At 44.3% G+C, this 15,071-nt stretch overlaps 1 protein-coding gene across 1 annotated transcript in view; it reads right to left on the bottom strand.

Annotated features, from left to right (window-relative positions):
• The window catches only part of GPNMB (glycoprotein nmb), a 74,246-nt gene extending 59,937 nt beyond the window's left edge, over positions 1 to 14,309 (bottom strand). The window contains 4 exon segments of the mRNA XM_030201818.1: positions 1,310 to 1,480; positions 2,834 to 2,977; positions 5,434 to 5,586; positions 14,156 to 14,309. Of these exon segments, the coding sequence (XP_030057678.1) occupies positions 1,310 to 1,480; positions 2,834 to 2,977; positions 5,434 to 5,586; positions 14,156 to 14,228 (541 nt within the window). The 5' untranslated portion in view covers positions 14,229 to 14,309.
• Positions 14,310 to 15,071: the final 762 nt, after the last annotated feature.

Raw genomic sequence — 15,071 nt, 5'->3', positions numbered from 1 at the left:
AAAGTCCTGGTGTCTAGTGTCCCCTACCCTCAACACTACCGTACCTGAAAGAGGCAGGACTGATGCCCACTTACTCCTGCCTCAGCACTGCTATATTTGAAAATGTCAACACCTGGCCTTGCACGGTGCATCCTGGGATGTACTGAGAAGGGTCAGTCTGCCATATAAGGGATTTCTTTCATATTTGGTAGTCTCCACCCAACCACCAAATAAGAAATCCCTTATATGGTGGACTGACCCTGCCCTGTGCATCCCAGGATGCACTTTGTGGGGCTGGGCACCACCATTTTCAAAGATGGTGGTACTGAAGTAGGAGTAAGTGAGCATCATTCCTGCCTCTTTCAGGTATGGGGATCGGAAGAGCTGGGGATGGGGGAGCATTAGACACAAGGGAATTTTTTTAAGTCAAGTATGATCGGGGTCGGAGGGAGGGGTGCCACTAAATACAAGGGTTTTTGAAGGGAGAAAGGGGGTAACACCAGGGCTTGTTTTAAGGGGAGGGGAATTGATCATGTGAATGTAAATGGGGCTGCCACAAGACACCATGAAAGTGTTTATTTAAGTAGGGGGAAGGGGGGAGTTGGGTTGGGTCGGGTCAGGCCAGAAGGGAGGGAGGGAGAGACGGGATCCAACGCAGGCTGTCAGTGACTTTTTTTTTTTTATGTCACCCTTCCTGTCAGTGCCTGAACCAATCACTGTTCAGGCACTGACAGGAAGGGTGATATTTTGCAATGAGTTATGGTTACTGCCATGTTTTTAACATGGTAGTAATTTGCATGTTCATTGATTACAGCATGTTGCTATATTTCTGGGTCAGTAATTTTGCAGTAGAACTGGCACACAGAGCAGGCTCTAAAGTGTGTCATTCTGCATTGGCTCCAATATACATTAACTGTTAAGGTGCTGCATTATCTGTTAGCATGCATTAATTGTCACTTTAATAGCTAATACATTAGCAAATAGGCTGCTAAATGTTTAAATATCCAAGTTTTTAAGACTCTAAGATTCGTTTCTCAGGTCATAAGTCATTGCTTAATAGAAAGCTCTTCTGTGATGGCTTTCTATTAATTAATTTCCGTGTGGGTGGCTTTCCTAGTTTAGGTAAGCAGTATCTGTCTAAACCATAACTTCAAACCATGCCCTTTTCAATGGTTGTAGAGATTTTACAATGTTTACCCTTGGAATGCTACCAAAAGGGCATGGGACAAAGTTATTCCTGAATTAAATAAAAACAAAGCAGCGTGAGCATTCCTATATATTGTCAAAATATTCAGTCACTCCATAACTCATAAAACAGGCACAGACTCACCAAGGGTTGAAAAGATGTAAATGAAGTTGTTCCTTCGCCATTTGTGATGGTGGGGGAAAGGCCTTCCATCTGGATACACATTCTCTGTGGTATTACTACAATCTGACCAGTCTGAGCAATTAGTCCATTCAGTCCAGTTATACACATACTGGCCAGGATAGACAGAAGAATCTAAGACACAACGTAACAATGAAGGCCGTAATTTGAGGAAATTATATTACAAGTTTATATTACATACTTACATGTCTCCATACAAGGCTTGTCAGGGGGTTCAGATTCTTCATGATCAATGGAATTGCCATAAGTATTTGCTCTGAGAAACAATGTGAAGACGAACCCCTAAATTCTATAAATGGCGCCTTAAGTTGGGCACACTAATTTGGCTGCATGGCCAAAATGCATGCACAATTTAATTAACAAGCCAATCAGTGCTGATAATTGTTACTTAACAACCAATTAGCAGTACTAATTGGTTTTAATTAGAATTTACACACACAACTTTCTTGTCATATTCTATAATGTGCTGTGCGTAATTCCTAATGTGCACAGCTGAAAAGGGGGGGGGTGGCTATGGGCATGGAATGGGGGGGGGTGTGGGCATTTCAAAAAGCTATACACACTATTATGGAATACACCTGATCTGCGCCTAACTTAGGTGCAGTTATTTAGTCCTGGTTTTAGGTGCCCTAAATGGGTGCACCTAAATTTTAGTCGCAAGAACAGCCACCAAACATCAAACATATAAATGGCGAGTGACCGTACTCACCCGCAAATGCGCAGTAGAGACTTCCCTCTCTGTCCTGCCCCCGCGTCAATACGTGATGACGGGGGCGGGACAGAGCGGGAAACTGCGCAAAGGGGAGGGAGGGAACCGCCGACATCGCTACCACTCCACCCCCGAGGTCGCCGCTACCGCTCCCCCCAGCCGGAATCGCCGCCGCCGCCCCCCCCTCCACCCGGCCTGAGCACTCTCTTTGGTATTGAACTTACATCGCCGACACGCAGCAGGCAGATCAGCGGAGCTCTCGTTGGCCTTCCTTCCCTGCTTGTGTCCCGCCCTCGCCGACGTTACGTCACACGAGGGCGGGACACAGGCAGAGAAGGAAGGCCGACGGGATCTCTGCTGATCTGCATGCTACGTTTCGGCAACGTAAGTTCAATAGCAAAGAGAGGGCCCGGGCCGGGTGGAGGGGTGGTGGCGGTGGTGACTCTGGGGGGGAGGGGGTTCCCTGCAGTGGCGAGGGGATGGGGCCTTGGAAAAACCCCATACTAGCCCGTTTTGAAAGGCTCAACGGCTAGTATTCTATAAACTACACCTAACTTTAGGCGTAGTTATAGAATTGCGCTAAGTGCATGGTTTTTCAGTGCGATTTTTTTAAAGCGCCATTTATAGAATTTGGCCCTAAGTCACTATGTTCCCAGTAAGTAACTTTCCTGCCTGAGGGTGTACAACAGTTCTGAATAAAGCCTTCTTTCTTGAGGTAGGAGACCTTTGTTCCACGTCCCATTCTGCCATCTCCTTACCATTCTTGCAGTTGCTGTCATACACAATATCTCCATTCTCATCTTCCTTCTGACACCTGGGAAACTGGAGTGTCACTACAAATGTCACATTAGACCCAATCAGAGCAGGACTGTCACTAGTCAAGCGTGCAACCACCTTCCCACCTGGAGAAACACAGAAAACACATCAGAGTAAAAATGCCCCTCTCGTGGTTGTTCTATGGAGAAGAGTGATAGGAAAAGCAATCTGAAAACCTGGCCTCACCAAAATCAGGATACTTAATGACAGATGAAGCTTAAAAAATCTGTATGTCCAGCATCAAATTATCATGGATGTACAAGTTTGGTCACGTCATTTGTGTCTTTTTTCATGTAGGTGTAAAATTCTACCTCCCCAAATTATCTGTTTCTGGCCAGTTAAATCACTTTAATATCAATTCCCAGTGAGTTAGATATATTCAATTTTTTATTCAAATTGGGGAAAGAGCTAACTATGTCATGTATGATATATTTCCAGATATCGTCAGTACCTTTCCCTTCCAATTCTGAAAATAAACTACATTCTGTTCCTAGAGCAAAAGTGAATGGAGCTTAAAAAAAAATCTGCATGTCCAGCATCAAGTTATCATGGATGTAAAAGTTTGGTCATGCCATTTGTGTCTTTTTTCGTGTAGGGTGTAAAATTCTCCCTCCCCAAATTTCTGGAATCTTATGACTTGGAGATTCAGATTGGTACCCATTCCGTAGAACCTAAAATCATGAGATCTACTGTATGTAGCAGACATTGTAGTACACCAGTTTCCTCTCACTCATCTACCCCCCCCCCCCCCCCCCCCCAATATTTGGAAATTTGATTTATGGTCCAGTCACAAGTCTTTAAGGAGGGTAATTCTATAACTGTGCACCAATAACTAGGTGCCCAGAGAGTACTTGTAGGAGCTTATTCTATAAAGGAACGTGGAGGAACATAATCGAACAGGGCGCCCAAGTTTTCCTGGGGCTGTCCTTGCAGGATGGCTCTGTGAAGGGGCGGGGAAACTTGTATTATTGAAACAAGATGGGCGTCCATCTTTCGTTTCGATAATACGGTCGGGGACGCCCAAATCTCAACATTTAGGTCGACCTTAGAGATAGTCGTCCTTAGAGATAGTCATCCCCAGTTTTCGGCAATAATGGAAACCGAGGATGCCCATCTCAGAAACAACCAAATCCAAGCCATTTGGTCGTGGGAGGAGCCAGCATTCATAGTGCACTGGTGCCCCTCACATGCAAGGACACCAACCGGGCACCCTAGGGGGCACTGCAGTGGATTTCAGAAAAAGCTCCCAGGTGCATAGCTCCCTTACCTTGTGTACTGAGCCCCCCAACCCCTCCCAAAACCCACTCCCCACAACTGTACACCACTACCATAGCCCTTAGGGATGAAGGGGGGCACCAAGATGTGGGTACAGTGGGTTTCTGGTGGGTTTTGAAGGGCTCACATTTACCACCACAAGTGTAACAGGTAGGGGGGGTATGGGCCTGGGTACGCCTGCCTGAAGTGCACTGCAGTACCCACTAAAACTGCTCCAGGGACCTGCATACTGCTGTCATGGAGCTGGGTATGACATTTGAGGCTGGCAAAAAATATTTTTAAAGTTTTTTTTAGGGTAGGAGGGGGTAAGTGACCACTGGGGGAGTAAGGGGAGGTCATCCCTGATTCCCTCTGGTGGTCATCTGGTCAGTTCAGGCACCTTTTTGAGGCTTGGTCGCAAGAAAAAATGGACCAAGTAAAGTCGCCCAAGTGCTCATCAGGGACGCCCTTCTTTTTTCCGTTATCAGCCGAGGACGCCCATCTCTTAAGCATGCCCAGTCCCGCCTTCACTACGCTGCCAACATGCCCCTGTGAACTTTGGTTGTCCCCGCCACAGAAAGCAGCTGAGGGCGCCCAAAATCAGCTTTCGATTATGCCAATTTGGGTGACCGTGAGAGAAGGACGCCCATCTCCTGATTTGTGTCGGAAGATAGGCGCCATTCTCTTTCAAAAATAAGCCTGATAGGCTCCTTCATTCATTTATAGAATAATGTCAGCCATAGGGTTGGTGTAAGTACATGCCTATATGTCAGAGAAACACACAGAACTTATAAAATTCTCTAGGTTATGCTTATAATTGTGTTCCCACCTGCAAACTACGTGCTATCAAAGATACAAGCGTAGTTACAGAATAGCATGTAAGCACATATCTGGCATGTTACATGCAGACATGCAGGTATTCCAATCATGTACCTGTGTAATTGGCACATAAATGTTTGCACTTGTTTTACTTTACTTTTATAAGGTAATCTTATAACAGGCTGCCTAAATCATGCAGGAAGTCCGCACAGAAGTTATTTTTCCTCAGAAAAATGATGCTCTATGTGCATGTACTTTCCCCCATGAATATTGTCTCATGGAAACTATGCATACATCTTCCACCTGTTCTTTAGTATGCACAGCATTCCAGGTTTATTATATTCATAAGTAGTAACTCTTCCCAGGGCCTCTGCTGAGGTCAGATGAACATATGCATATACCCTGGGCCATTTTATAAATGGCTATTTCTGCGTGTCAAACACTGTTTTCAAATCAATCACTTAATCACCCTTCCAGCAGTTGTTCCACCTGGAGTCATCATCTTTCCAGTCAGGATAAAGTTTTTCATTCCAGTAGTTGCTAGCAGGAGACCATCCATGCAGTCTTTTGTGATGTCCTATGGGAGCTGAAGATCGTCCATGTCTCATCACATCCTGGAATCCTAAACCAATTTAGAAAAAGACTCATGTTTAGCATTAACTAATCTCACTAGCCAGTGCCTAGGTAAGAAGAAGGAGTAGAAATGGTAGCGGCCATGATGCACCAATCCTGAATGACTGAGAGGAAGTGACCTAGTGGTTAGAACAGGTTTGTTCAACCTAAGGCTCAAGGGCCAGAACCTGGCCCACCAAGTGCTTTTTTTCTGACCCTTGGAAGCTTGGTAATTCTTGCGGTGCTTACAAGAGGATTCCCTGCTTCCCAACCTTGACTCAGCTCTCTGTGGCTCGAACTTATGGAGAGCCGAGTCATGATGGGGAAGCAGGAATCCTGCTATTTTCTTCTGCAACCAAAGACAGGTGAAGGAAAAGAAACTGGGTGAAGGTGGTGGTGGTGGTGTGTGTGTGTGTGGGGGGGGTTACACAAGTGAGAGTGAGACTGGGTAAAAGCTGGGGAGGGAATGATGCACTGTCATATTTTGCCGCTATTTGATGAAGCATGCAGCAAAATACAATGGTGCATGTTTTGGCCCTCTGAATGTTACAAAATATAAAATATGGCCCCTGATAGAAAAAGGTTGGACAAGCCTGGGTAAGAGCAATGAGCTGAGAATCAGGATTCAAATCCTGCTTCTGTCACTAGCACAGCTTGGGCAAGTCACTATCTCCCACTCTCTCAGGGACCCACTTAGACTGTAATATATTGTATGTGAATATTTTAGCAGTAGTGTTAAGTATTACTATACCACACCCTATTTCTTTTATTCCTAAATTTCATCCACTATTTCCTCCAGGATGAGAAAACATTGCATCATATATCAGAAGAAATACCTTTCCATTGTACCAGTGCTCACTTAGAAAAGCAGGACACACAAGTCTGTGGCAAGTGGCTGATACCTGCTAACTTGTGCATCACTTTGACATTCCAGCTGCTGAAAGGCATCAGTGACCGGGCTTCACACTCAGTGGTGAATCACTCAGACCTCCCAAACCTTTAACAAGGATGTGTACGTAGAAGATTCTATCCTGAACTACAGAAGACAACGGAACGCTCACAAATTTGCTTCAACTGTGCTTGAAAGAATGACTGTTTCTTCAAAGCTCTACCTGGCTGAACCATAAGAGAATTAGATTACCCAAGTAAAACCAACAAACTTTTATTTTGAAACATGATTTAGAATAGTACAAGGATGATATGTGAGGAAAGAGAAAATGGGTAAAAATGGCATTTTTATTTCTAAAGAAACAAACTTGAAAGCTGAAGGATAGGAATGGAAGGCCTGAATTCACAGCACGACAAACATCTAGTATATAGGCAAGATAATTCTCAAAACTTTTTATGTCACTAAACAGTAAAATTGCTCCTCCCTTGTCCATGGTTAAAAGTAGGTATCTCCAAAAAAGATGCCTGGTTAGGATGGGAAAGTACAACATAGTTTTCATTTTGAAAGCCACATGCAGATGTGGCTTCAAAGCTGGGCAAAAAGGACATAAAGGACAAAGTACCTGCTGTCAGCTCCACCAGCCTCGTGGGAGGAATGGGGGGGGGGGGGCAGTTCCTGTAGAAATGTGCTTTTGGTCCTTAAATGTGCACAGCATTACACAATGAAAATGTGAGGACACCAAGCATCCACTGGAATGTAACAGAACAGTGAGGTGAATGTTCTGAGGGACAGAACTGAAGGATACAGTAAGGGTGGTCTAGTAGTTAGAGCAATGGGCTGAGAACCAGAGGAACAAATGTTCACATCTCATTTCCCCCTTTACTGATGCACTTTGTGACCTTGGCCAAGTCACATCATCTCAGGCATCCATTAAATTTGTAAGCCTTTGGGGAAGGGCCTTACCATATCTGAAATCTTACCACCATCGCATAGCACTGAATGTGTCAGTAGTGCTATAAAAATGATCAGGCCAATATGGCAGTGTTTACAGTTTTTAAACATCAGAACCACATATGTTCAGTGCCACTATATAAACAAGTGATGGTGTTGAGTATACAAAGAATGCAGCCACAGCCAGTGGCTAATCAGTAGCAATATTCAACTGCTATTCATAATATGTGGTTGACTTTCAGCAAGCCTAAAACCAACTGCTTAGTTTTATTTACTACTAGTAAAAAAGGCCCGTTTCTGACACAAATGAAACGGGCACTAGCAAGGTTTTCCTCGGCTCCCCTGCAGCCACCCTTGACCAGCAACCCTCCTCTCTCCCCTGCCCCCCTTCCTGCCACCCATGTCCAGCGACCCTCCTCTCCCCTGCCCCCCATCCAGCCACCCATGTCCAGCGACCCTCCTCTCTCCCCTGCCCCCCCTCCAGCCACCCATGTCCAGCGACCCTCCTCTGGACATGGATCAGCTGTGAGGCATGTTTTTTTTTCCCCCGGGTTCTGAAGTTGACATCATAATGGCTACGGTGATGTCAGCCTGATCTACTGAGCCTAGCAGACCAACTCGGAATGAGCCACGGTCCCAGGCAAGTCAGAACGTTGGAGGTGAGAATTATTATATAGGATTGTTATACTGTTAACAAAATTGTAATTTTTTTTAATGTCAAACTGTACCTGCTACACATTGCCTTGGGTGAATCTCTTCATAAAATAAATAAATAAATATATACATAGGGTGCAATTCTATAACTGGGCAATTCCACTTATGCAACTCTAAGGACACATGGTAGAAGCCTATTCTAGAACAGCATCTGGGCACCCAGGTTCTGTTCTAGAATACTAGTATAGCCCAGTATCAGTGTTCCTTACATTTATGAGCCTGCGGGTGGGGGAGAAAGGGTAAGAGGCTGACAGTTGGCTGGGGGGGAGGGGAAGGGAGAGAAACTGGAGGAGGCCAGCAGCTAAGCAGGTAATAGGCTAGTGATTGGATGAAGAGAGGGCAAAGGAAGTTGATGAGGGAGCATAGAAGTGAGGGAAGAAAGAAAGAGAGGAAGAAAAAAGGTAACAGAATGCAGAGAAGGAAGAAGAGGTGAGCCTGAGGGAGAGAAGGGAGAGAGAGACTAGGAATGAGAGCAGCTCAAATAAAATAAAGTAGTAAACTTTAGTGTGGGACAGTAGAGAGAGAGAGAGAGAGAAGAAAATAAAGGAAAAGGAATGTAAAATAAAACAATTTAAATGGATAATGAAGTGAAAATAAAGTTATTCTGATCTATAATAAAACATTTAAAGCCAAGATGTTCAATTACATTGAATTTATGCATACATCAAAGAATGTATGGAGCCATATGTCAATTTATGTCACCAAATTGATGCAGAAATTTCCAACCCTTTCTCGTTAGCTGCCACAAGAAACTGGGGCCCTTGAAAATGAGTGTCCTACCACTCACAGTAACTAATCCAGTCAGTTCTTTCATTCCCAAGTTTCTGAGTACAAACAAAATTTAAAAACAACAAAAAAAACCCCTAATGTTTGAAGACTTTAAATGTTTCTGCCAGTATCATATGTTTCATTTTATTTTTCAGTTTGTAACCCCCACCTCTCTATGAGGTGCTTTTACTAAGGTGCGCCAAAAAGTGGCCTGCGCTGGTGTAGATGTGTGTATTGGATGTGCGCAGGTCCATTTTTCAGCATACCTGCAAAAAAGGCCTTTTTTTTGGCCGAAAATGGACGTGCGGCAGAATGAAACTTGGTGCATGTCTATTTTGGGCCTGAGACCTTAATGCCACCCATTGACAGCGTTAAGGTCTCACACGCTAACTGGGTGGTAATCGTCAGCGAGCGTACAATGCCGATTACCGCCCAGTTAGTACCGCGTGCTAGAAAATAAAATATATTTTCCAGCGCCGTAGTGGATGCGCGTAAAAAATGAAATTACCGCCCGGGCCACATGGTAGCTGAGCATTAGTTCAAATTGGCGAGCACTGGGCGCTCGTAGGTGCCTACGCAGCTTAGTAAAAGGGGCCTTTTGTATGATGGAACGTGAACCCTATATATTAATTCAAAAGAAGGCAAAGGTATTTATTTATTTTAAATACCAAAGAATGATTTGCATAACTATCAATTTTATTGAAAAAACACGTTATGATAGCGCCAACCCCCCCCCCCCCCCCCTCCGAGAAAAACTACACTGGCTCCCAATCAAAGAACGCATTGCTTTTAAGGTCTGCACCATGGTTCATAAAATTATATACGGCGAAGCCCCAGGATACATGACAGACCTCATAGACCTACCAACCAGAAACAAAACAAGATCAGCACGAACTTACCTAAATCTCCACTACCCAAGTAGTAAAGGACTCAGGGTCAGATGCACTAAACTTTATCGACCCTTTTACAACCCTTTAACGAACAAGTTTTAAACCGTGACATGCATTAAAGGCCTTTTTCCAAAGGCGACAGCAGCTAACGAAAACAGAATGCAGATGAGCAAATTGTTTAGAAACCCTACTGGAATGAGATGCATCAAAGTTTACCGCTTGCCCTAAAGCAGGAAAACCACCAGAAAGCTAACGAGAGGTCTGTACCTCTCGTTAGGGCTGCCCGGCTTCCAAACTGTAATGTAAAAAAAAAAAAATCGGGAGGGAGGGGGCAAAAACGCTCGTCAGGAGCGTCCTTTATGAGCGTCCTTGCCCCACCCCCGCCCGAGGTCACCGCTGCTCCCCACTCCCCCTGCATTAAAAAGCACAAAACTTAAAACTTTATCAGCCGTGGCCCCCCTCCCTCCCTTTCTCCTTTCTTTCTCCCACAGCTCCGCCTCCCGCCATCCTCCGCCCCGTGCCCCCCCGCCCGAGGTCACCGCTGCTCCCCGCTTCCCCCTGCAGCATAAAAATCCAAACTTTAGCAGCCCTGGCCCCCCTCCCTTCCTCTCTTCCTTTTTTTCACCCACAGTTCCGCCTCCCGCCATCCTCCGCCCCGTGCCCCGCCGCCCCCCCTGAGGTTGTCACCGCCGCTCCCCCCTCCACCGGCCCCCCCTCCGCCTTACCGGGCCACTGGAGCAGAAAACAAGAGAGGAGCAAAGACACACCATCTACCAAGCACCAACCTCCGTTCTCGTCCGGTTAAGTTCAAATAATCATCACTGCAGTTGCTTTATTTTGAGGAAGCAGAATATTGATTTCACATAGGATATGTTTAAAATGCCAGCTCCAGAAGTTAAAAAATATCCATTTAGGAGGTAATTCTATAAAGGTCACCTAAAGTTAGATGCTAAAATGATGGGCATTAGATGCAAATTCTATAATCAGCAATTACACACATATAGTAAAGTCTCAATTATCCAACGTAAACGGGACTGACCCATTGCCAGATAAGTGGAAAGTGGGTAATACGGAAAACACTGCATAAACCCCTCAAGCAATGCATAAACAAAGGCGTAGAGTTCCCAATTTTCAGATATTGTTCTAAAACAAAAGATTTTTAATAGAAATAAATATGATGATGTCACCGGGGGGAGGGGGAAGATGCCGGATGGTCAGATTAGTGAGGCGGGTAATCAAGACTGTACTGTAATTACCATTAGATAATGCTAGTGTTAAGTCTGTATTTTAGTGCCTGACTGTAGTTGCATGTACTTATACCATGTCAAAGTTGATATAGATGCTTGCCCTAACTGACAGTGTTGTATAAATTAGTACATAAGTGCTGGGTATATGCCCTTGACCCACCAATGTCCCTCCCACACCCATGCCCCCTAGCAGTTGCATGCTGAAGGAATTATGAGCTAAGGGTATAGAATTACGATGAAGGGCAGTCACCTGCAGAACTGCAAATTAGCACCTGATTTGACAATACAGGCACTCGTTGTCAAAGCACATAGATTTACAAAGTTCCAATTTGTAACTTTATAAGCCTATGTGCTTTGAAAATGAGCTAAGTGCAAACATGTGTGCATAAGATTATAGAATTAGGTCCCCACAGTAATCCAGATAGTGGACTGAATATCACTGCTATCTGAATACTGTAGCCAGTCACTGTTCTATCTGGATATTAAGTGAAGGCCACTATCCCCTGACATGAGGGGTTGCCAACTCCGCGGTTTTCTTGTGGGATTGGGTGACTTTTCTTTTAGGTGGCCAGGGGCAATTTTCACCAGTTGCAGGTTGCGACTTGCCGGGCGGTCCAGCAGTCGCATAGCCCACTCCGTGCCAGTTGGCTGATTGGCTCTGTCTCTATGTCACATTTGGAGCTGGAGGTGAGCTGGGTGATGAGATCATTAGCTGATGACTCATCATCACGCTGGTGGTCTGGACTGGAGCAGCACAACACAGCACAGCAGCCATGAGGAAAGAGGAGGCAGAACAAGCTTGCTTCCACAAGTGGGACCCCCCCACTCCACTCCTCAGATAGCCTATTGAGCAGCCTGGGCTATCTACTACTACTACTACTACTACTACTACTACTAATCATTTCTATAGTGCTACTAGACGTACGCAGCACTGTACACATTATATGCAGGTACTTTCTCTGTCCCTAGTGGGCTCACAATCTAAGTTTTTGTACCTAGGGCAATGGAGGGTTAAGTGACTTGTCCAAGGTCACAAGGAGCTGCAGTGGGAATCGAACCCAGGTTGCCAGGACTAACCTTTAGGCCACTCTTCCCTCCTTCTTTTTGGGTGTGGTTGGGCTTGAAACTTTCTTCCCATCTGGCAACCCTGAATTATTGCTCCATTCACACTCTGCCCCAGCATTAACCAGATAGTGCCAGAGTGGTCATTAATGATTTTCAGTGGCACTATCCGAATAGTCTACAAATTGTCAGTTAGACCACACCCAGCCAGTGGCACTTATCTGGATAGCACATGATGCTGTTGGAGAAAGTGCTTTTAAATAATGTCCTGATTGTTTGTAAAAGTATGAAAATCTGTATATGAACTGCAGGATCATGGCTTTCATAACCTGAAAAGAATATGCATTAGTAACATCCTCAGTATAATTTTGAAAAACAATTTACAATGCTCATTCCTGTTTAACAGGACAGTTGAGACAAAGCAAGGCGTACTGCAAACCAAACAAACAAAAAAACAAAGGAAAGAGGCTTGGTGGTCAGATCTTAGTAATAATTAATAACAAAATAAAAAATAAACTGTAAAAAAAAAGGTCTAAATTATGAAACAAAATCGCCAGAGATGCTGCTGAGGCAGTTTTCCTGGCCCCAGGGAGGACGAAGGACGCCAGGTCTAGATTGGCAAATGCCATATCCAAGTATGGACCAAATGGGTCAGTCAAAGTTTATCCACTCCTACCCTTGCTGAGATAACATTTAATCTTCTCTTTGACCTCATGCGCAACTTTCTTTAAATTAGTCACCTTTATTTTCTAATTCCTCTTACTCTCTTACCTGTCTATATGTTCCACCTTTGCTTATACCCTACGCTGTCTATTAAAATGTTCTAATATGTATTGTGTTGACATTGTAAGTAGTATACTTAATATTTTTACTGCGTAATTGTTTATTGCTTATGTTTGATTTATTCTTACTGTACATTGCCTTGAGTGAATTATTTCAAAAAGACGGTAAATAAATCCTAATAAATAAATAAAGATACAATTTGGGAAACACCCAAGGGCTCCTTTTACAAAGCAGTGCTACCAATTAGCGTGCACTGAATGCACAGCCCATGGGAATTGAATGGACATCTTTGCATTCAGCGTGCCAGTAGCACCGCTTTGTAAAAGGAGCCCTAAGTGTGTCGGAAAAGCCAGGACTGTCATTGACCTCAACTGCTGCGCAATGAGAACTCTCACAGAAAGGTTTAGGATATAGGTTCCAGAAAAAGGTGTGGTCTGTGGTCCCTTGATAAGGACTATCACTGTCAGTGCTGGGCAAGTTGAGAGTGGGGGAGGTTGTAAAATGGAGGGGGGGCCCCGGGTAGTTGTGGATGGAAAGCTCATGCCAGCAGAGCCCAAAAGAGGCTGAATCCAACTGAGTTGAAAGTGCAAACGAGTAGAAAGAAACTGCTGGACCAAAACAAAATAGAGCAGAAAAAGGGTAGAACAAATACATATTGGAAATGTCTGTTTTGGCTCTGTTTCTTTAGGCAATGATCCTTTCTGCCCCATGTAAAGGTCTTACACAAGCAGCTTTTTGGCTGCTAACCTGCATGCTGAGAAGTGCTGCTGTGTTTTTCTGTGATGTGATGCGGTTTCTCTGTGGGTTATGCTATCATTCCTGTGTACTCTTGGCACGTTTAATGTGACCTGTGAAGACCTAGGAGCTACAGTATAGTGGCCGTGCCTCTTCCTCCTCCTTCAGATATGGCACAGGGTGCCCAAGAGACATTTACAGCTTCTTACAGCCGATGGCAAACACATACAAAATGTTAATCAACCTAAGATGAAAACCATCAACAAAAGACAATGGATTACCTGATACAGCACTTCCAAAATGGAAAAACAGGACCCAAATACAAAATGCCAAAGCAAATACAGCAAAATGCATAATTTGCATTTTGACACTTTTTAGGTCACTGGTATTAACAGTTATTAAAGGTTCTTATGTGCTGTGTACTACTGGGATTTTCCAATAGTGATAATCAAATTCTTTGCGTATGCATCTTGCACAGATAAAACTTTAATAGAAAGTTTGGTGGTAGGTATAGCATGAGGGAGAGGGACATGGACTCACGCTTATGAGGTTGTACCCCTGAAAACTTCAGGGCCAGCGCCAACAGCAGGAGGGAGCAGCTGCAAACCTTCATGCTGCAGGGAAAGCCGTCTTGCAGAAATCTGTGTTGGACTTCAGCTGCAGCCTATAATCAGAAACACTGGCTCCCCCATCCTCCTCCTTTAAATAAAAGGGCTTCAGGGCTCATCATGTGATGCAGTTAAGCAGAGATGCCTGATGTTCTCCTGAGTGCCCAGCCTCTCCATGCTCATGTGCTTCTGACTCACCCATGGCAAAATCCAAGAATTATTATTATTTTTTTTTTTTTTACTAGATCCTTTAAAACAATTTTCCTTCTAGACATTTGCTTTAATAAAACTAATTTCCCTTTCTCACTTTAAGTCAGAACTTGAATTTCTGTATACTTCTATACAGTCGTTTGGACATGCCTTTCATCTAGAGAAGATCCCAACACAAAAAAAGATTTTAGTGCTTAGGAAAGCATGGGGTGGGTGGCCTTGTAGTACATGGAAGCTTCCCCAGGTATAATTAACAGTGGTATTGTAACAACCCGGAAAACAGCATGTTGAGGTCACTGCAGAGTTGGTGCATGAGTGGTGGGTGCCTAGGCAAACCTTCAGCATTACACCTCCTTCAATTAAACTTTTAGGCCTCTAGCCTGCAGCCTCCCCTCCCCTTAAGATTTTGATAATTGAACTCATATGATCATCACAGAAAATCCAATAAAAATGCAAGTTAACGTATAAGCTGATAATTCTTTGTGTGGCTATCAGAATCTATTGGACTGCAGCTGGTTTTTGCTACTCCTATGAAGCTTCTGCCCTAGGCAATCACCTGGTCTTGCCTAATGGTTGAGCCAGTTCTGGCTCATCATCATACAGAAAGCCAGTGGTAAAGGGATTTGAACTTGAATCAC

Source organism: Microcaecilia unicolor, chromosome 1, assembly GCF_901765095.1.
Source record: "Microcaecilia unicolor chromosome 1, aMicUni1.1, whole genome shotgun sequence".
In the NCBI taxonomy this organism is placed as follows: Eukaryota; Metazoa; Chordata; class Amphibia; order Gymnophiona; family Siphonopidae; genus Microcaecilia; species Microcaecilia unicolor.
The sequence above is the reverse complement of the archived record's forward strand: the minus strand, read 5'-3'. Positions and strand labels throughout refer to the sequence as shown.